The sequence below is a fragment of the Aspergillus sclerotioniger genome (assembly GCF_003184525.1).
Source record: "Aspergillus sclerotioniger CBS 115572 chromosome Unknown BO94scaffold_14, whole genome shotgun sequence".
Taxonomy (NCBI): domain Eukaryota; kingdom Fungi; phylum Ascomycota; class Eurotiomycetes; order Eurotiales; family Aspergillaceae; genus Aspergillus; species Aspergillus sclerotioniger.
Window position 1 is genome coordinate 866424 of NW_020291004.1, and position 20733 is coordinate 887156.

The 20733-nt window shown below is 54.1% G+C and overlaps 8 protein-coding genes across 8 annotated transcripts; 4 read left to right on the top strand and 4 right to left on the bottom strand.

Moving 5' to 3' along the window:
- Nucleotides 1-566: 566 nt before the first annotated feature.
- BO94DRAFT_75299 (uncharacterized protein) lies at nt 567-2378 on the bottom strand. The gene has a single exon (XM_025617646.1). It carries the CDS (start codon nt 2114-2116, stop codon nt 1031-1033), a length of 1086 nt encoding a protein of 361 aa, XP_025467535.1. The 5' UTR covers nt 2117-2378; the 3' UTR covers nt 567-1030.
- Nucleotides 2379-3531: 1153 nt separating this feature from the next.
- BO94DRAFT_585877 (putative DNA polymerase iota) lies at nt 3532-5489 on the top strand (the record flags this gene model as incomplete). Its single annotated transcript, XM_025615719.1, has 3 exons — nt 3532-3579; nt 3671-3958; nt 4023-5489. 3 exons carry the CDS (start codon nt 3532-3534, stop codon nt 5487-5489), a joined length of 1803 nt encoding a protein of 600 aa, XP_025467536.1.
- On the top strand, nt 5430-6093 carry BO94DRAFT_75348 (uncharacterized protein). Its single transcript, XM_025617647.1, has 2 exons — nt 5430-5927; nt 5983-6093. The coding sequence occupies exons 1-2, from the start codon at nt 5548-5550 to the stop codon at nt 5996-5998; spliced, it is 396 nt and encodes a 131-aa protein (XP_025467537.1). The 5' UTR covers nt 5430-5547; the 3' UTR covers nt 5999-6093.
- On the top strand, nt 6094-8765 carry admB (ADAM family of metalloprotease ADM-B). The gene is made up of 2 exons (XM_025617648.1): nt 6094-6309; nt 6363-8765. The coding sequence occupies exons 1-2, from the start codon at nt 6240-6242 to the stop codon at nt 8654-8656; spliced, it is 2364 nt and encodes a 787-aa protein (XP_025467538.1). The 5' UTR covers nt 6094-6239; the 3' UTR covers nt 8657-8765.
- Nucleotides 8766-11824: 3059 nt separating this feature from the next.
- cdc31 (putative cell division control protein Cdc31) lies at nt 11825-13152 on the bottom strand. The gene is made up of 2 exons (XM_025615072.1): nt 12658-13152; nt 11825-12603 (listed from the first exon to the last, which is right to left on the bottom strand). Exons 1-2 carry the CDS (start codon nt 12970-12972, stop codon nt 12109-12111), a joined length of 810 nt encoding a protein of 269 aa, XP_025467539.1. The 5' UTR covers nt 12973-13152; the 3' UTR covers nt 11825-12108.
- A 177-nt stretch (nt 13153-13329) lies between these two features.
- Nucleotides 13330-15389, bottom strand: BO94DRAFT_535450 (ssDNA-dependent ATPase MGS1). Its single transcript, XM_025611786.1, has one exon. The coding sequence runs from the start codon at nt 15314-15316 to the stop codon at nt 13730-13732; it is 1587 nt and encodes a 528-aa protein (XP_025467540.1). The 5' UTR covers nt 15317-15389; the 3' UTR covers nt 13330-13729.
- Nucleotides 15390-15744: 355 nt separating this feature from the next.
- BO94DRAFT_535451 (kynurenine--oxoglutarate transaminase) lies at nt 15745-18059 on the top strand. Its single transcript, XM_025611787.1, has 9 exons — nt 15745-16232; nt 16290-16358; nt 16419-16503; nt 16559-16664; nt 16716-16788; nt 16838-16991; nt 17040-17053; nt 17103-17526; nt 17577-18059. Exons 1-9 carry the CDS (start codon nt 16036-16038, stop codon nt 17862-17864), a joined length of 1410 nt encoding a protein of 469 aa, XP_025467541.1. The 5' UTR covers nt 15745-16035; the 3' UTR covers nt 17865-18059.
- BO94DRAFT_575395 (uncharacterized protein) lies at nt 18010-20687 on the bottom strand (the record flags this gene model as incomplete). The annotated part of the gene is made up of 2 exons (XM_025615073.1): nt 18010-20180; nt 20286-20687. The coding sequence occupies 2 exons, from the start codon at nt 20685-20687 to the stop codon at nt 18294-18296; spliced, it is 2289 nt and encodes a 762-aa protein (XP_025467542.1). The 3' UTR covers nt 18010-18293.
- Between the last annotated feature and the right edge of the window lie 46 nt (nt 20688-20733).

The following is a 20733-nucleotide window of genomic DNA, read 5'->3' on the forward strand; positions in this document are numbered from 1 at the left end:
ACATTTCAGTAGGATGTATGTACAAGAAGCCCCCTCGAGAGCGGGGTTCGTTCCTGGCCGTTGACTCCCAACCCCCGTTATCTTGTGGGAGATGAGAACCATAACCAATGGACGAATACACCAGATTGCTTGTAAATGTAACGTGCTGTTCCCGTCTTGATGGAGCCGCCCAGCTCTCGGTTGTCGAACTCAAGGACTTTGCATCGCTTACACAGTTGAGAGTTCTGAGAGATGTCGAGAGCCTCGTGAGAGGAAATACGTAACCCGGGCCTCATCAAAGGTGATGTATCGGTAGACCACCGTTATCAAGAGAAATGGAAAGCAGTTAATAGTATTCTCTTCGATGGAGAGACTGCGTCGTTCACATCGTTGAGCAGCGTCGTCGCCTTTCCTGCAGGCTGAGTGGAGCTGCATTTGCGGCCAATCAGGTGGTCCGAGGCACTGTTAAGACTGTCAATTTGGGGTAGTGATAAGAAGGTAATAAAGTGAGAGAGGCAGGGAAACAGGAAGCCCTGAACAGCTACCGTATGACAATGTACAGCAGCAAGGGCTGGCTGACACCATTTGTGCACATCTGCGCATCTATCACTAGTGATGACGCTACAAGTGATCGACCAAAGTCAACCGTACCAGGGTCTCCACAGCTTGCTATATTAAGCGCTGTCAGGAGGACGCATCTGGGATCGACGTCGCTGCGTGGGGAATAGTCCAAGATAGATAGATGGGTGCCATGTAATCTGGCGTCAAACGCATTCTCTATGCATGCACGTATGTATTATTGGAAGTAAATAAATGTATATGTATAAAGAAGGGAAGAAAAACTTGGTCGGTAGGTATACGTAGATGACATCATTGTAGCACCTGAATGTCCCGGACATTCAAGGCACGACCGAACCAAGAAAGGAATGAAGTCGAGAGTAGATAGCTATGTATAGGACAGGGTAATGCTGAATGTGGGGTTCATCTGCCGTCTATATGCATAAGTCGTGATCATCAATGCAAGGGGGTCATCCCAAGGCATGGGTTATAGTCATTGATCGGCATGCGTGCATCCAAGGTCGTGAGTCATGTGCTCCAGATCCGAAGCGACAGATGAACTGGGACTGGAGTGGTAGAGGGTAGTACTGGCACTGGACAAGGACGGGGCAGACGAGGGGGTCTCGGTTTCCGACTCCAGCGGTATCGTTTCAGGCTGGGACGCGGATGAGGTAGCAACAGTCTCATCTGGGACGGGATGGAGCTGGGTTTCACGATTCTCTAACGGCCCCAGGGTCCATCGCCATTCGCAGCGACGCTTGGCCCGTTTCCTGCACGGCGTCTGCGGCGTCATGGTGTCTTGGTTGTGGCTGGCTGCGATTCCATCCATCAGGGCCACGGCCCGAATCTGCCTGTCGGCATTCGGAAGTTTCCGCTTCTTTCGCTTGACGGGAGACAAGGGCGTCTTTCCTGTACCGGTCTCGGGCTCATCCTCAGAGGTGCTGGTATCCGAAGGTCCCACACTCGCATTGGAGTCGGAATCCTCATCTGAGGGGGCAGGCTCAGGCAGCTGAGGAGCGGGGAGAGGGTCATGGTGAAGATCAGAGTGGCGAGCGGTGAAGTGCACGGTCTTGATTTCCTCCTCCAGCGGCCAGCGATAACTGACTTGCTTCTTGGCCGGAAAGAAGACGCGCCGGGCGCTCGGTCCACCATTCGGCCCGGTGGTGGCCACCGAACCAGCCCGGCGGCGGCAGCTCGGCTCTAGCGGCGAGTTGCGTAGGATACTCTTGACCCCCAGCGGCAGTTGGTAGGGGTTATGTGTGGTGTATGGCGACGAAGGCTTGCTGAGGCGGTTGTTGGCGTATTTGGACGAGGGGGACGCGGTGGCGGATGGAGGGCTAGCGACTTCGTAGGCATTCTTGAAGGTGTTGCGGACGGTAGGAGATGCCGTGGGCCCAGTGGTCAGGGTGAGGGACAAGCCCGTCGAGGATGTGCCAAAGGTTCGGGGGAGGGAGGTGGTTTGGAGGGTGAGCTTGGGCCTGGAGGAGAGAGTGCGAGAATTGGCACTGCAGGCCATGTTGGAAGAGGAAGAAGAAGAAGTCGGGTGGGAGGATTGCGGGGTCATCGGGGTGGCGAGCATGGCGAAGGCCCCCAAACACACGAGGTGAGCCGAGGAAGGAGGGGAAGAAGGAGGCAGAAGAATAAGAAAGAAGACGAGGTAGAGGCAGAAGACGAGCAACTAAGCGCCGCCGAGGAGTGTGAGAGTGTGATTCGGGGTGCAGACAGGGTCGATAAGGTTCTGAAATAAGACCAGGTGGGATGGCAATAATATTAATTTAATCCCAGAGACAAGTCGACGTGGGCACCTGTACGAGGGCTTCCCAATTTAGAACGATCAGCAGTAACTCATGCTGGTTATGCTGGCTGCTGGAGAAGAACAAAGTATGTTTTTAAAGATGGTTGAGTATGCAGTGGTCCATGTGGTGGAAGATGGATGGATCAACCAACTTCTTAGATGCAACCTGAACTGATGGCAAAGAAAATTCCTGCAGTGGAAATTAATCTTAATCAAAGTGCTAAAATTATGAGCCTTCTCCATCCTATCATCCTATCAACTGCGCATCTCCATCTTGTCCCTCTCGACCGCCGCCCTGCTAATTATATCTCAACTATTGACGCCGCCTCCGACAGGCCCCAGTTTTCTGGTGATCGAGAATGGCCGAATGGCCCATCCTGAACGGCTCCATTCCATCTGCCCTTCAACGACCGGCCGAGACACGCGGCAGATCCATCGCTCGACCAGCCCGATCCCCGCTCCGTCTGAGAACATTCCTAACGGCCTTTTGAGTTCTCTGAGTCCTCTGAATCCTCTGACCTCCACGTTGTTGATTGTTGGAGTGGCACTGGGGCACGCGCTCGATATTTATAGTAGCTTTGGCACCGTCGCCTTGATTAGCTAAGCCAGCTGCCATCCTTTTGGGCCTGTCTGGGCCAATCAGCGCTGCAGATGACGCGGTGTTCTATATATGGCATAGTCCCTGCACGAGCTCTGTGGGGAAATGACAGATGCGGTTAGCCGGCCAGTCTCGGGCAGGGTGAGTCAGCCAGGGTCTGTCCAACCGCGTTTCACCCCAGCCGCCCAGCGTGACCGGCGTTGCCAGCCACTTCCCAGCCCGCGGGTTTCTACGCCAATCAGAGGCCGGTCACCTGCCTGCGTCCAACAATGGGCTTCACCGGCTGAATTGTCCCACTGCAGCATCCACCACCATCCAATCGTCGCCATCTGCTGCATCTGCTGCCTCCACTACCACTCTACACTAGTCGTGATGAATGATGATTGCTGCATGGCACTATCTACTATCTAGTATCTATATTCTAGGTGTCTCCATCTCTGAGTCTCTGCACCCTGCAGCAAATGCTTGGCGGATGGGCTCCGTTGCTTGCTGAGCCTTTTGTCTCAGATTCATCGCCAGCCTTCTGCCAGTCTACCATAGACCATCCGAATTTTCTGCACGGGGTACATAATCATCCACTGCTTAAGTGAGTAGGTAGTTCATGGCGGCGGCTCCATCCAGAGATGACCGCCGAACCATCCTCCACTTGGTCAGTCCCTCACGCAATCGGAACCCAAATCCTGCGACCTTGACTCAGCCCTGGCCCAACAGCCTGCTAACTTCGTCCTTGCTCCCCACAGGATTATGACTGTTTCTACGCCTCTGTCTTCGAGGTGGAACAGCCCGTGCTGAAAACGCTGCCGTTGGCGGTTCAACAGAAACAGATCGTAGTGACCTGTAATTATGAAGCCCGCCGGAGGGGGCTGCGCAAACTCCAGTTGATCAGAGAGGCCAAGCAGATCTGTCCGGACGTCGTCATCGTCTTGGGGGAAGACCTGTCCAAGTTTCGCGATGCCTCGAAAGAAATTTTTCTCTACATCAAATCATTCGTTTGGGGGGAGAGGGTCGAACGGTTGGGCTTTGACGAGGTACGTTGCGACACAGACTCGGTTTCATCTGACTCCCCCTCCTGATAGTGATACACACCTACAGTTGTTCCTGGATGTCACCGAGATGATCGCCTACAACGTTGATCTGCTGAACCGCCATGATCTGGAACGTTCATTCTTTCACCTTGACCGCCTGGAACCCACTGTGGGTTTCACATATGATGCCACCCGAGTGTGCGGCTCCACCTACCCTGCTGGTCCGAATACGACTGCGCCCTCGGCGACAGCTGACGAAGACGCATCCGGCCTTCGCACCCGATTGCTGGTGGCCTCGCATTTGGCAGGCTATCTTCGCGGTCAACTGGAGCATCACAAAGGTTACACTGCCACGGTGGGGATTTCGACGTCCAAGCTTCTTGCCAAGCTGGTAGGCAGCACTCATAAACCCAACAACCAGACCACGCTGCTTCCCCCGTATGTAACCACGGAGCCGGCTGCGCCCGGTAATGTGGCTGATTTTGTCGACGCGCACGAGATCAGGAAGATCCCTGGAATCGGCTCCAAGCTGACCCGGAAACTCACGAACTGTCTGACTGATGGAGGCGCTCAATCCGGCTCAGCCTTGGCCTCAGACGTGGCCACGAACCCCGACAGGGTTACCGTTAGGGACGTGCGGTTGTTGCCTGGCATGGGCCCGTCCCTCCTCGATCGGATCTTAGGGGGCTCAGGGGCTCCCCGGGATATCGGTGCGCGGGTATGGGGACTCCTCAGTGGCGTAGACAATGCCGAGGTCATCCAAACTGGAGACTTGCCCACGCAGATCAGCATTGAAGATTCCTACGGTCGCCTTGACACCCTGGACGGCGTGCGTAAAGAGCTGATTCTTTTAACAGGGAGCCTTCTCCGTCGGATGCGGACAGATCTGACGGAAAAGGACAACGATGCTGACAGTCCAACGGACCCATCTTCGGAGACCTCGAGTCTCTCAGGGGTGCCTAAAGTCCGATGGCTCGCTCGGCCTCGGACCCTACGGTTGTCCACACGTCCTCGGTCAACCATAGAAGGAACCCAAGCTCTTCATATAGGTAGGATCTCGCGCTCGGCCCCATTGCCTGGCTATGCGTTCCATGTTGATGAGAACGTGGACGCGCTGGCAGAGCGACTGGTGCACGACCAGCTCCTCTCCATGTTCCGCAAGCTTCATCCAGAGAGGTCCGAGTGGAACCTGCGCCTGATGAATGTCGCGGTAACTAACATGGTCGATGCGGCTGGGGATCGGAAGCAGAGCAGCGGGCGCGACATTGGCAAGATGTTCCAGAGTCAAGGATTGCGGCGCATTGCAGAGCCGGAGACTGTTTCCGAGCGTGGCAGTATGAATCTACACCACGCGGAAACCTTGCGCCCTGCATGTTCCCCAGCCGCTCCTTGGAGTCAAGTGGAGAATGATGCCTGGGAGGAGAGCGACGGGGAAGACCGTACGATGGCTTGTGTAGCCTGTGCTGTGTGTGGCGCATTGATCCCGCATTTTGCCCGAGAAGCGCACGAAATGTTCCATATGGCTCCTGACTAATCCTTAAACCTGTGTGTTTTCCATACCATGATGATTATGTACATAGGGAGAGCAATGAATGAAGAATGATGCATATTGCGTTGATGTCGATGGCTCGATGGCGACAGTCCGCCAACCGTCCGTAAGCGCCGGGGGCTTGGCGTTGTTGTCCGCGACAACCCAAGGGGTCCAAAGAGACCCTGTCAATCCCTCTCCATCTTTCCATCTTCCCATCTTTCTTCCTCCGCCTTTCTTCGATTCTTTCCCCTCCGCCGCAACCACGCCTTCTCCTTCTCTTTGTTTCCCCCCCCCTCCTTCGTTACACAACGATCGTTTTGTTGCTCTCGTGGGATCGATTCCCTTCATTCTTTCGCAATTCCCACCCGCCCGCCAAGGCGGCTGCGCCCCAGCCAAGCCCAACATTGGTCGTTCGCTGTTGTCGGAATCCCTTTCCACCTCGTCGTGAGCGAGCCTGTCTGCTGTCTGTTGTTGTCGCGCTCACATCCGCTCCCAGTGTATACTACTCGTGAAGCTGTGGGTTCTCGGAGAAAAACAGCACATCGCCAGTTATCTTTCATCTCCGGTGTGACCCGTCATACATGATCGGACCCCGAGCCAAGATCTCGACCGGGTCCATCGCCGCGTGAAGGGACGGTTTCACTTTACGTCGCTGCCTGATGCTGGGAATCAAAGGGGTCTCCTGAACTTTCGCTTTTCTTCTTTGTTGATCCGACTATCCTCTCCAATCGGCTGTATCGCTCGCTGTCAGCCATGCGGTTTCTTACTTACTCTATCCCCCTCGTTGCAAGTGCAATCTCCCTCTTGGGGGTCAATGTACAAGGTCAGTGCTGCGCAACCGTGGCTGCATGGTTTTACTAATACTAGTTCGCACAGCTCGCTCTCAATCACCAAGTGCCATCCGACATGTTTCCACTCTCGACCACACCACAATCAAGACACCCTCGCAGCAGGTCGATCATCTGTCCAATTTTGACATCATTTTCAATCTCCATGACAATGACCAGCGGATAAAGCTCGAGCTCGAGCCTAATCACGACATCCTGGCCGAAGATGCCTACGTGCAGTACCTCGACGCGGACGGCAATGTTCGACGGGAAGAGCCCATTGCGCGACACGAGCACAAGGTCTTCAAGGGGAGAAGTCTGCTCGGTCGAGGCAAAAGCATGTGGGATCCGGTCGGATGGACGCGGATTTACTTGAAGAATGACGGGCCGGACCCGCTATTCGAAGGAGTCTTCAGTGTCAATGGCGACAACCATCACGTCGAACTTAAATCTACATACCTGGAGAAAAAGCGCGACGAGGATGTCGACATTGTGAATACGCCGACGGACTATATGGTCTTCTATCGGGACTCGGATATGGTGCGTCGGCATACGGAACTCAAGCGTTCATCGCTCGGGTCGACCTCGTGTCAAGCCGATAAGCTGGGTTTCAACACCGACCCAAATCATCCTGTGTTGCAATCCTTCGGCCAGGAAGACACGAGTGCCTGGGGAGGCATGTCTTTGACTTCGATGTTCGGACTCAGCAGGCGACAATCGGACATTGGGAATGTGACCGGTAATGCCGGCGGGGTGAACCTGCAGTCGACCATTGGCGACACGTCGGGCTGTCCGAACACCAAGCAAGTGGCCCTGATTGGCGTTGCAACGGACTGTTCATTTACCGGCTCATTTGGCAACGAAACCGCCGCCAAAGAATCGGTCATCAGCATTGTCAACAGTGCATCCAGTGTTTACGAAAAGGCGTTCAACATCACCATCGGCCTGCGGAACCTGACCATCACCGACAGCTCATGTCCCGACAATCCACCCGCTGCTACCGCGTGGAATATGCCCTGCTCCAGCGGGAATCTCACTTCTCGACTGGACCTGTTCTCCAAGTGGCGCGGAGACCAAACCGACGACAACGCATATTGGACCCTGATGAGTAACTGCGCGACGGGAAATGAGGTCGGACTGGCCTGGCTAGGCCAACTCTGCAATTCGGATGCTTCTTCGGATGGTTCCAGCACGGTCAGCGGAACCAACGTCGTCGTCCGTTCCTCCGGGGCCAGCTGGCAAATCTTTGCGCATGAATCCGGCCACACCTTCGGGGCCGTCCACGACTGCGACTCCCAGACTTGCGCACAAGATCTTGAGGCCACGTCTCAGTGCTGTCCGTTGACCACCTCCACCTGCGATGCGGATGGGAAGTACATCATGAACCCTACAACCGGGACGGACATCACCGCATTTTCGAAATGTACCATCGGCAACATCTGCTCGGCTTTGGGCGGCAACAGCGTCAAGTCCAGCTGTTTGTCCGCCAACCGCGACGTGACCACCTACACCGGCAGCCAGTGCGGGAACGGGATCGTCGAGTCTGGCGAAGACTGTGACTGTGGCGGGGAAGAGTCCTGTGGGGACAACAAGTGCTGTGACGCCACGACATGCAAGTTCAAGTCCGGGGCTGTGTGCGACGATTCCAACGACAGCTGTTGCTCCAGCTGCCAGTATTCGTCGGCCGGTACGGTGTGTCGGGCCAGCCGCGGAGACTGTGACGAGGCTGAGACGTGCAGCGGCAACTCGAGTACTTGTCCTACAGACGCGTTCAAGAAGGACGGCACCAGCTGCGGCAGCAGTGGCGCCGGGCTGACCTGTGCCAGCGGCCAGTGCACCAGCCGGGACTACCAATGCCGGAGCGTGATGGGCACCCTGTTGCACAGCAACGACACCTATGCATGCAGCGCATTCAGTTCCTCGTGTGAGCTGATTTGCACGTCCCCGAAAATCGGCGAATGTTACAGCGTCAACCAAAATTTCTTGGACGGCACTCCCTGTGGCGATGGCGGATCTTGCAGCAACGGCGACTGCAAGGGCCAGAATGTCGAGTCCTGGATTAAGAACCATAAGGGCATCGTGATCGGTGTCGCCTGCGCCGTGGGAGTCCTGATCCTGCTTGCACTTTGCTCCTGCATACTGGGGCGCTGTCGCCGGGCCCGCGCGCCCAAGCCTATGCCACGTCCAGCATACGGAGGCTGGACAGGCCCTATGCCTCCACCACCGCAGATGAACCAGTGGCCCGCGCGAGGCTATTACGGGGTAGGCAATGAGCCTCCGCCGCCCTACCCAGGCCCGACCGGCCAGCCGGTGCAGTACACGCCCCCGGGGCGATACGCTTGATACTTGTTCAATATAGTCTTACATCATGATCCTGTGAGCGCTATTTCTTCATGTTGACGACTGACATTCTGGTGTACTATCGACGGCGCATGTAGTTCTGGATGTTGAGGTTGGGTTGGGTTTGGTTTGGACCGGCTTGGGATTTGTATTGATGCATCTTTCGTCCTTTCTTTGCTCATATTAGACAGGGCGTGGTATATTATCTTTGCAGTGTATAATGATTGATTCCTTGGTGCTGTGCGTACCTGATTTCATACCTTTAACAAGTCCTCGAGACATACTTCTAATAAGCACCTTGCTTTCAACCTTTCCTAGAAAACAACCAGACTACCTTGTGTTAGCTGCCGGATTTAGTAAGAAGCAATGTATAGCTAGTAACTGTACTTTAACTAGTAGACATCATCATCAGCTGTAAACTAATTGTGGCATGGTTTCAATAATATGTTAAGTTCATACCAGTAGGCCAAAACGGAAATCCGCTGGCCATCTGGAGAACAGACGGAACGAAGACTGTGTCCCAACAACTACGGAGGGTCTTCCCCGCAATGGGCACGTGATTTCCCCGCAGTCTACTGGATCGATCATTCTTTTACTCCAGTCCACTCCAACCCCTTGAAGACATTGAAATTTTTTATCTGTTGGCATTGACCAGGCTGCCTGTACACCAGGCCGAGTCGGGTGTGCACAGCATGCCCACCCCCCATCTTCGCCTGCGCCAACTTGACCAGCTCCGCCTGGTCGATCCCCTCCCCTCGCCGACAGCGGGAAGTTCAGTGCGTTTGTGACGGAGGCGGATTTGAGGGTTGATGGGGGGAATTGTGCTTGGTAGTTAGTTCTCTCTCCTTGTTGTTTTTTTTGTCTCTCGTTGAGAGAGAGGACGGTTGGGGGGGGGGGGGGGGAGAGAAAGGGTGTATTTGGAATTGAACCTATAATTTATATGAGAGGTTCTGGGTGTGTTGTCTTGTCTGTTAATTATCAGTAGTGGTATACTTTACTTGTTATATGGATGGATCGGAGCTACATGATCAGTATATCTTCCCTGAAATCGTCTCAACTGGAACTAGCACTGTTGACAATACAAATACAAGAACTGGCCGACATCCAGCATTCGGCTTTGTTTGGGGGGGTTGAGAAGGGAGCTGTCATATCCGTTTGCCGATGCTGTTTGATGTTAACCGGTCCTACGAGGGATGTCAGGTGGGATCGGACTGACAGAAGAGACACAGTCCCACCACACAGAAGCTGACTTCCACAGGTAGCGAGTTCGGGGCGAGACGTGAGGCATCTCATGGCCCCCGGTAGGGCTAGGCGGAAATCCTGGCATTGTCACGGCTGTCACCACCTGTAGATACGCATTCACTCATCGAATGGCATCCCAGGGAAGAGTAATTTGATTTGCCCCAACACTGCCCCGGGTTCCCCCAGTTCAGACGGTGGACCAGCCCGCCATTTCCCCGATCTCGTCGGACCACTTTCTCCACCGAAGATTTCTGGCGGATGGCAGCCCTCAGGCACCGACCAAGCCCTCATTCCTTCAATGCTGCGGGCCGCCTACCGCGCATCATCTCATATTGCACCACTTTGCGGGGATTGCGGACCGCATGAGGGGTATACCTCGCGTCAACAAGTAGAATGTCCTTGGATCAGGCATTTAGCCTCCCCAGCCTTCCTGCTATGACGCCGTAGGTTGTCCTTGGAACACGCCCGCACTCCACAATGACCGTCAAAGTCCACGAATGCGTATGATATTGAGGAGAATCGGCTCCCAGTGCAGGTGATTCCAGGTAGCTGACGGTGAAATTTCCGTATATTGTATGCCAGATGTCGGAGCATAAGGACGTACCCTTTCGCCTGCCCTGGGTTCACCTCACATTCCCAGTCTGCCACGTAGCTAGGAAGTCTAAGCAGTCACACGACTTGCCAACTAGACCAAAGCCACAGCTGGGTGACGGTCCTTGTATGTCAATAGGAAGAACCAACCGCTTCATCACATGTCATCCCACGTAGGCTGTGACAGTAATCACAGGGACTATTCAATCGGATTGTTATCGGGACAACACATAAACCTCTCTCATTGCCAGAGATTCAGCATGCACGAGTTCTATATTGCGTGCGACTCTTTCTTGGCAACCTCGGAACGATGGGTATGCTGGCTTTCACTTTTATTTGAGGAATTCGACGTTCAGTCTGAACAAGACAGGCACATTTCGACCGACTCTGATGTTGGACCCATTATACCCTGCCCTTACGCCATCTTGACGAAGCGTTCATCTATCTATCGATCGAGCCGTAGGATATCACGGTCAATAGATCGGACCTTGGCTGTGCAATGTGTCATCCCATAATAGGCATAGCATTTCCGCTCTGTATGTCTTGTCGGTTCCAGGAAGCCTCTCTTTCTCTTCATTGCAGCACCCTAAACAGGATCAGGATTCAGAATTGAGAATCACCCAGGAAGCTTGGGCCTGCGATGTAAGAAGCCACTGCATGTCAGTAAGAACGGACAGTATCTTTTAGAATGAAGAGAACTAGGTACAGCTGAAGCCATTGCATATGATCCCCTCGTTTGTGCGAATATGGCCCTTCATGCAAAGCATTGGCCCAGCCCCTGGAGGAGGTGGCGGTGGGGTTTTCCTTTGTTTCTTGATGTTAGTTCGGATGCGGCTTAAACATTGCTAGTACACACGTTTCACGGTATGTATATAGTTCGATATTTCCCCCAATATATCAGGACAGGTTGGTATAGCTCCCAACTCTTCAAGAGGATGTGCAGATATCGAAACTCTGTGTCACGTAGATTTGGCCGCGTCAGTGAATGTGGTTGTGGCCTTGTTTTCCGACGAATGAGTCGCTTTTGTACGAGTGAGAGTGAGAGAGAGAGAGAAGAAAGGGAAAGAGGAAGAGAGATGCACCGCATCTAGTCGGAAACTGGATTTTCCGGAGCTTTTACCAGGTAAGGTATAGTAGCTTTGCACCTCCAACAAATAGCCTTGGAAGCACAATTCACACCTCAATCAGCTCTTTGGAATGATTGTATCTTCAAGACTCACTTGGATCAGCAATTCACACAAGACAAAGTGGGTCGGAGTTACTCTTACCAAATAAGTTACATACACCATTCCTACCTTTACACTAACTCCACCTCTCCGCTTTTCCGTAGGGTGGTGAACATGCCCGTGTGTATGTATTCGTGGTTGATTAAAAAACGGCTGATCCATACCAGAGAAACCAGATAGAAACAGAAACTCGAAATCCAGAATTCGAAATGAATTAGCGCCCACCATGCACAGAAATCAAAACCGTGACAACACCAAGAATAGGACCATTAGCCCTCTACCAACAATCAGATAGAGTACAGTAGAGTAATACCAAACAGCCTGATTTCCATCTCCTCAAGCCTTCCCATATATTTCCCCCTTTCCCAACCATCAAAAACAGAAGCAATAGAGAGATTACTGCCAACAGATTCCCACAAACGCCTCGCGCGTAACACCCCCCACACCCTCCAAATCAAACTCCTCGATCATAGCCCTCAACTCTTCCTCTTCCAACCCCGTTTCACCCAACTCCCTCGCCACACGTCTCAAATCCTCCAAATCGATATATCCCTTCCCACCCTCATCGAACAGCTCAAACGCGCGTAGAATCTCGTCCCTTGGATCCCGTTCCAGGATCTTCAGCGCTGTGACGGCCTGGAACGCAGAAAGGGGCATGAGCAGATTACTCGGGTGTTGGGGGTTAGTTATCCCCCCCGATTTCTGTTGTGGTTGTTGGGGTGCTTGCCCGGATTGTTGCTGCTGCTGTTGGACTTGGGGACGGGGGACGCCGTAGGTCGTTAGGAGGGAAATGAGCTCTTGTTTGGGGAGGGTGAAGCCTAGTGCCCGGAAGGCGACCCGGAGTTCGTGGTAGTCGAGGTGTCGATCACGGTCGAGGTCGAAGAGCGTGAACTGTTTTGTAATTTGTTAGTATTAAGTTGGGGATAGGGAACTGGCAGGAAGTACCGCTTCGTTTATCTCTTCGCGCTGCTCCTCTGTTAACCGGTTCAGAGGATTCGTATCTTGTGGAGAGGAGGCATGGGGTTGGGAGTGCATGGGGGGTGCTGGGGGTGCCTGGGGGGCGCCTAATGGGACCTGGTTGGTGGACTTGGGATCGGCGAAGTCGGCGGCGGAGCTGGTGGCGCCGGGGGCGCCGGCGAGACTGCGGTGTCGCGAGAAGGAGGAGGCGCTGAAGGGGAGGGCGTTGGTATTGAGCGATCGATCGGGGAGTTTGCCCGAGGCGTAGGAGCGCGTGCCGAACGGTTGGGTTGAGGAGGCCATTGTGGTGGTGCTTGTTTATGGTGGTCGGGGAGGGAGGGGCCCCGACCGCGGTCGGTGGGGTGGAGTGGGGTGGGAGTACAGGAGTCAATGAGATGGGTTGATTGGTGGATGATGAGTTAAATGGGCGAAAAGCAAGATGGCAGGTGGGATGGGATGGTTGCAATGGGGGAATTGGATGACGGACGGAGATGGAGATGGAGATGAGATGGAAGATGGACAGGAAAGTCGGAGAGCAACCAGAGTGGGGACGCGATGGGGACGCGATGATTGGCGGCCGCCGCTAGCCTGGAACACGACTCATGTCAATTTTCATGGATAGGAGTAACGTATGGAGTAGTATCTGCACAATATGCTGTAGGGCGTTCCATTAGGCCTGTCTTTTACATAGGTGGTCTATCTGCTGTCGTGAGCCATTTCTGGCTGGTATGTCCATGCTGCCCTCTCTCCTGCTTCAAGGTTATAGCCACATATCCAATCGCCAAAGCGTAGTGACTGCCCCAAATTGTGGGTGCATTCCCTGGTAATGCATGCATAGGAATTAGATGAGCCCCTGCCACGTGTCTGGCATACTGTCGTGACGTCCCAGATCTAACATAGGGACTTCTTTCAAGCATCCAAGCTACTTAGTCTTGGGCAAGCAGACTTGCCAAGGGCGCAACGGATCATGTGGTGCGCTCGATACTAGCGATAAGGCACTAGGCAACAATCGCGCAAGCAGCTCTCGTACTGTAGTCGACACAAGATACAAGATGAGAGTCTACGGCATCAAATCCGGGTCTATCTGATACCCAAGGTCCCGGTCCTCGAGGAACCCCCGTCCCTGGAGTTGCTCCGGGAGGTACTCCTGGACCACCGCGCCATCAACGTAGTTAGGGTTGTATTTGTATTCCTTGCCGTATCCGAGCTCCTTCATCAGTCGAGTCGGCGCATTCCGCAGATGGATCGGGATGGGCAGCCCGGCAACGCCTGGCTCTCCCAGCGCGGTAAACGCATTGTTCAGGCCGCGGTACGACCGCGTGCTCTTCTTCGAAAGTGCCATGGCAACGGTCGCGTGTGCCAGGTTGATCCGTGCTTCTGGAAGTCCGATCTTTTCTACGGCCGAATGGGTCGAGATGGCTAGCGTGAGCATGCTGTTGTCGGCCAGCCCTATATCCTCGGACGCCACGACAATGAGACGTCGGGCAATGTAAAGCGGATCCTCTCCCGACTGGATCATGCGAGCAAGATAATACAGCGCCGCATCCGGGTCGCTACCCCGGATAGATTTGTGAAAGGCGGAAATGGTGTCGTAGTGCTGGTCTCCGGCCCGGTCATAGACAAGCGTCTTAGTCAAAGCTCGTTTGATCTCTCCTTTGCTCATATCTGGCCGTTTAGACAAGTCCATAGCGAGCTCGAGAAGATTGAGAGACGTCCGCGCGTCACCGTCCGCAAAGCTGGCCAAATAACCGATTAACTCCTCGTCAACCAATTCAGAAGGCGAATAGTTTGGCCCTTCGACCCTCAAAGCCCGGTGGAGAATCGACTTGATATCCTCATCCGTAAGTTTGGACAGAGTAAATGTCCGGCACCGTGATAGCAATGCACTCTGCACTTTAAAGGAAGGGTTCTCCGTGGTGGCGCCGATGAGCGTGACCTGCCCGCTTTCCACCGGCCCTAAAAAGACATCCTGCTGCGACTTGGAGAAGCGATGGATCTCATCGCAGAAGATGATGGTCTTTCTTCCAGTCAAGCCCAGCTCGCTTCTTGCTTCGGAGAAGATCTTCTTGCATTCTGCAACTCCGGTACTGGTACTGTTGATCTCGACAAATCGGCTGCCCACCATCGATGCAATCACCCGAGCGATGGTTGTCTTCCCTGTCCCTGGTCCACCCCAAAGTATCATACTGGGAACCCGATCTTGCTCGATGAGCCCGCGCAGCACACCCTTCGGACCCACCAACTCCTGCCCGCAGACCTCATCGAGAGTCCGGGGGCGCATCCGTTCCGGCAGTGGCGCAGCTTTTTGCAGCGCATTCACCTTTGGTTTCTTTGGCTCAATATGGGGTTGACTGGTTCCCACTCGATCATATGCCTCCGACGAGTCGGCATCGTGCGTCATCGTCCGCTTGCCATTGGCGTTGCGCAAAGGCGAGGAGGCGACATTCTGGTCTCTCTGTCCAGTCGATTGAGTGGAAGCTTTCCGGGCGGAGGTTGGCTGGAAGAAGCTGGGAACCTGAACCTTCTGGGTGGCCGGGGCCTCCCCGGAGCTGGATGGCTCCTCGATGAAGTTCTGACAGTCGGAATCGATGTGGTCGTTGATCTTCAGGGACGACACCGACTGGCTGCAGATGGGACAGGACACCATGACGGCGGAGACTCATTCGAATCGTGAAGAGAAGCGCTGCCAGCAGGCTGGATGCAGAGCAGCTCGCCTGTGGCGGCCATTGAGTTGACTGATCGGATCGATTTGCCGCAAACGCGTCCAAAACGCGCGCGCGATAAGCCGGCTGACTAAGAGGCCTATCTGCGTGCCTGAGGAAGCCTGCGTTCCCCCCGAGCTTGTACAGGCTTACAGGCTGATGATAAGGATGCTGGAATCGCAATAAAGCTATCTAGTATTAAGCGACAGCGATTGACTCATTGTTAGTCTGCGACAAGAGCGAGCTGACCCCCGCGTATTGGGAATTGAGGCCGCGGTCCCGAACCCCACGTTATCGTTAACTTACAGTCGAAGGTTACTTACTAAGTACAATCCCAAAGTCTCGCCCCTCCCCCTCTGGTAGGGATGCACATGCCGGTCAAGGAAGTCAGCAACCGGCTCCATCGATATCTTCTGATCTAGCCAGCACTAAATATTCTTCTTTTCGGCACCGAATTCGCGTCGAGACCGTCTCACTCATTCAATTGCATTATCCGACGGTCGCTTATCAGCAGAGCTCGGCCCAGCAAAGCACGCAATAACCTCCGGCCACCAAACCGAGTCCCGCTGTCAGTTCCGTCCCCGGATCTGCCTTTCTCGTCTCTTCGTGCCACTTTTCCTCCCTTCTTTCTCTCCTCTCTTCTCGACCCGCAGGCGCTGCCTCTATGTTCTTTGGCTACCGCGCTGCCATCTCCTCCACCAGAGCCGCTCACTTACATTCCTCATCGCACGCTTTCCTGCGCCCCTCGTCAACACCGGCCTTACCCCGCCATCCTTTCTCCAGAGCAATGTCGGCCACCACGGCTCGTCCCGACCCTTTTCGACCGGCAGCGAGAGTCGCTGGCCAGAGACAAGATGTCTGGTGCGATGGCGCGAGGTTCCTCTTCTGATGCTCTCCAGCGGGGCTGATAGATTGCAGGTCCATTGTCAATGAAGCCGCTGCTGCCTCCCCCGTCCAGCCCATTGTGAACATGGGACAGGGTTTCTTGTGAGTAATGATAAATTGCCGGATGACGGGGACTTTCTGACCAGAACCCGACTTGCGCAGTGGCTACAACCCACCTAAGTTTGCCTTGGACGCCGCCAAGGAGGCCCTGGACCGAGTCGACTGCAACCAGTACTCCCCGACCAAGGTACAATTGGACTGCAAGGAATGGTGCTTGGGGCAATTTGCTTACACTCGACTAGGGACGTCCGCGTCTCAAGAAGGCTCTGGCTGATGCCTACTCTCCTTACTTCGGCCGGACCCTCAATCCGGAGACTGAAGTCACCATCACCACCGGAGCCAACGAAGGTGGGTCATACTGGATCGTTCGTGCGGATTCTAGCTGACACAGGGTCAAAGGTATGCTGAGCGCATTCATGGGATTTATCGAGCCCGGTGATGAGGTGATCATCTTCGAGCCCTTCTTCGACCAGTAAGTCCTGTTTCCAGCAATCAATTCCTACAGGTCTGACACCCTCCAGGTACATCAGCAACATTGAGATGCCCGGTGGTACCATCCGCTATGTCCCTCTTCACCCTCCCAAGGATGGCGCGACGAGGACTTCCCCGGCCTCTGAGTGGACGATAGACTTTGAGGAGCTGGAGAACACCATCAACGACAAGACAAAGATGATCGTAAGCCTCCCCATCTCAATCGGCCGATGATAGTACTAACCGTCTTAGGTTCTGAACTCCCCGTAAGCAGTCACGCAGGTCTCACTTGAGCATTGACTAACAAAGCATCAGCCATAACCCCGTGGGTAAAGTTTTCTCGCGTGCTGAGCTCGAGCGCATCGGAGAACTCTGTGTGAAGCACAACCTTATCATCCTCTCCGATGAGGTCTATGATCGCCTTTTCTACGTTCCTTTCACCAGAATCGCTACTCTGTCTCCCGAGCTTTATGAGCGCACCATCACCGTCGGCTCTGCGGGCAAGGCCTTCTACGCTACTGGCTGGCGTGTCGGATACCTTATCGGCCCCGAGCATCTGATCAAGTATGTGGCCGGTGCGCACACTCGTATCTGCTACAGCAGTGTGTCTCCCCTCCAGGAAGCTGCTGCGGTTGCCTTTGAGCAGGCCGACAAGGTCGGTTTCTGGGACGAGAGCCGGGACGAGATGAAGAAGAAGATGGAGCGTTTCTGCGAAGTCTTTGATGAGCTTAACATTCCTGTGAGTCCCACTTGAAAACACTTGAGACCTCAACTAACCTCCTACTTCAGTATTCTGACCCCGAGGGAGGCTACTTTGTTCTCGCCAACATGTCTTCTGTGAAACTCCCCGAGGGCTACCCGTTTCCTCCCCACGTTGCCAGCCGTCCTCGCGATTTCAAGCTGTGCTGGTTCCTGATTCATGAGGTCGGTGTGGCGGCCATTCCTCCCACCGAGTTCTACACCGACGCGAATGCCCACATTGCGGAGGACTATCTCCGGTTTGCTGTCTGCAAGAATGATGATGTGCTGGAGACTGCCAAGGAGAGACTTCGCGGCCTCAAGAAGTATATTGCGTGAGGAGATTGGTGGAGCTAGTCAGCGACAAATAACATAGAACCAGAATCTGAAACTGCCTTCAACGGCCTAATTCAAGATAATGCAGGAAAGATAGAGCTACCGGTTGACCGGACCTGGAAAAGAATTGAGATAGAAGTTCATTTCAATTTTGGATATTGTACATTGATGTCCATGCCACGCTTTCAACAAACGAGCAGATTTCGTTAAATTTACACTAGATGGAATCCTCCCTCTCCTGGCTTCGTATTAAGACAAGCGACCTTCTTCATTCCAGGTCGAACTTTCCTCCCACAGAGTCGTCAACACATCACATCTCTCACGAAAGAAACTCAAACAGACCGGCACAAACAGTCAGCATCATCTCACAGGCAGAACCAGCTGCGCCCACGGAGCCCGTCCACCCAACCCTCTGGGTCGGTCGAGTACCTTTTAAGGGCAAGGGGCGTACTCGTTAAGTCCTTCGAGCTCCATATCGCCGGTGCCAGCACCGTCCCAACCGTCACCCCGTCGGAACACACGTCTATCCTCCTCTGCCACCTCATCAAATCCTTCCCCCATCATCCGCTTGTTTGCATCTGACACGGTAGGATGGGTAGTCCTAGCCGCTCGAAGGATCCAGTACGTTGACTCCAGCGTCTCAGTGAGCCGACAGAGACCTCTACCCCCCAGAGCGCCCAGGAGACGGCGATACTCCGCCCGACACACTGGATCCGGGCAATTGCGACGATTTCTTCCATCCCAATCGGTCTCGCACGCATGTCTTTCACCTGTAATGATGACCTGGATAGTCACGTTGAACTCCTGGAAGATCTGATACCGGACTGCATCCAGGATGTGTTCTGCAGTGGACACCGACCGTAATTTGTCACGGATCAGGCGGAATAAATAATCGACCAGTTCAGTGACTTCGAGCGTCACTAATAAATTGGCCGGGTTAGTAGGAATGGCACTGGAGGACAGCAATGACGTACAGAAAAGACAAGCTGCCAGGACTCGTCGGAATCGATCTTTTTCAGCAGGACCATCAAACTTGACGACGTACACCACTTTGTTGGAGCACCGCACCGCTGTCCTGTCCTCGGGAAAATCGGCTTTTACATAATCGGCCCAATCTGCGAAAACGAAGTAGTCGCCTTGTCTTGCGTTGACGTTGAAGTAAACCGCTTGGCGATGTCGCTCGGGCATGTCGTATGGATGGAGACAGGGGATAAGAGGAGGTCCAGCCCTCACGGCCTTGGGGATCGAGGTCTCGCGACACGGATGGCGAAAGGCCAGCTGTCCACAGTACAGCCAGTGTGTCTTGATATCCTCGAGCAGGTGTGTCTTGCTGCAATAACGGATCTCGGAATATGGGCCGCAGCGAGGACAAATCACCGTGGCTCCATCCCACAGGTTGCAGCGTTTATCGCAGTCCTTCTTGGCGCACGGGAATCCGTGGCTGTCGAGTTGCCAGAAAAAGCCCTCTGGTTTCTGCGTGGACAGGGTACCTTGGGTGTTTGAGATGGCCACGGTGGGGGTGGAAATCGAGTATCTGCTGCTTGGTGAAGGCGGCGGAGGTGGATGTGCATGACTGCTGATGACCTGTGAGGAGTGCACTTTCCGTGAACCACTCGAGTTTGTCTGGCTGCGGTGATCAGCTCCCTTGCAAGATAACTCAGATGCCTCTGTGGTCTGTGGACTGATCGGCAGCGCTAGGTTGGTCCATCCGGTGGATGTGGTACTGTTTGATTTGGGTGTAGATGTGAAGAGACTTTGAGTCTCAGCAAATGAGCCCGAACCTGGTACTTCCTGGTCGGCTCGATTGACGGGTCCCTTAGAGCTCGATCGACGCTGTATGAATTCCCCAGACACTTCGCGTATGGGAGACAACATGGGCCTGCCTGCATTGGCGCTCTTGGGCATGCTTTGTGGAGGCTGAGTGGTATCAAGTCCCTCGTCATTCTGCGCAGGGATCTCTGTCGATGCAGCTTTCAACTCACTGGAGCCTTGGGCTGGGGCCTGAGAGGCAGTATCCGAGGGCTTCATGTCAACAGATATCGTTGGGGACTGAAGAGGGTTGCACAAAGAACCGTTGTTTGGTGCTGGGGTTGGGTTGGTCATGGTGCGTTTGCCAGACAGGACGGTTGCATAGGATGGGCTAATCACCGTGTCTCTCGCTGTTGAGACGGGCTGAGGAACGCGTGGAGCAGGCACCAGCTCAAAGATCTCGTTGCCAGTCACTGGGTCAACTCGGCGGACCCGCCGTTTGCCTTTAATGTCTAACTTTCTTAGGGGCTGGATCAGAGCATCACGCTGGTCACTCTCTGCAGTTATATTCTGCAACACTAGGTTACCTCCGCCATCCGACTCTGCAACCACCGAGCTGATCACGTCTGTGCATGACTTGGCAGCATCAAGGGCTCTAGAGTCCAGTTCACTTACCTGCAAGTGCGAAGCAGAGATCGAGCTATCTTCCTTTCCTGCTGAAGAAGATGATTTGGTCGAAGCCTTTTGGACCACCAACTCAGGCTGACCTCCAGTGACACCACTCCCTGCATCACCCAGCAAGAGTCTTTTGTTCTTGTTGGCCTTCTTCTTCTTCTTAGCCTTCTTTGATGCCGGTACAGGCTCTATCTCGACAACCGGGACGTCCATCACAACACACTGGATACCAGTCGGCTCGTGAGAAGAGCCTTCCTGTGAGGAAGCCTCTGTCGGGGATGTACGGGTGATAGTACGCGCGCGGATGAGGTTGATTGCGTCTGACCGTGCCTTATTATCTTCACCTTTACCTTTTCCTTCTCCTTCTGCCTCTGACGGACCGGTTAGTACGTCTTCCTGCATTGTAAAGTGTGAACGAGAGGAACGAAAGGGTTAAGCTCAGGATGCT

Bases quoted from the DNA above. Each gene is read 5' to 3' on its own strand.
- BO94DRAFT_75299 (XM_025617646.1), bottom strand. From the start codon at position 2,116: ATGCTCGCCACCCCGATGACCCCGCAATCCTCCCACCCGACTTCTTCT.
- BO94DRAFT_75348 (XM_025617647.1), top strand. From the start codon at position 5,548: ATGAAGAATGATGCATATTGCGTTGATGTCGATGGCTCGATGGCGACA.
- admB (XM_025617648.1), top strand. From the start codon at position 6,240: ATGCGGTTTCTTACTTACTCTATCCCCCTCGTTGCAAGTGCAATCTCC. The intron at 6,310-6,362 runs GTCAGTGCTGCG...TAGTTCGCACAG, and splicing joins CTTGGGGGTCAATGTACAAG to CTCGCTCTCAATCACCAAGT.
- cdc31 (XM_025615072.1), bottom strand. From the start codon at position 12,972: ATGGCCTCCTCAACCCAACCGTTCGGCACGCGCTCCTACGCCTCGGGC. The intron at 12,604-12,657 runs GTACTTCCTGCC...ATTACAAAACAG, and splicing joins GCGAAGAGATAAACGAAGCG to TTCACGCTCTTCGACCTCGA.
- BO94DRAFT_535450 (XM_025611786.1), bottom strand. From the start codon at position 15,316: ATGGTGTCCTGTCCCATCTGCAGCCAGTCGGTGTCGTCCCTGAAGATC.
- BO94DRAFT_535451 (XM_025611787.1), top strand. From the start codon at position 16,036: ATGTTCTTTGGCTACCGCGCTGCCATCTCCTCCACCAGAGCCGCTCAC. The intron at 16,789-16,837 runs GTAAGTCCTGTT...GACACCCTCCAG, and splicing joins TTCGAGCCCTTCTTCGACCA to GTACATCAGCAACATTGAGA. The intron at 17,527-17,576 runs GTGAGTCCCACT...CTCCTACTTCAG, and splicing joins TTGATGAGCTTAACATTCCT to TATTCTGACCCCGAGGGAGG.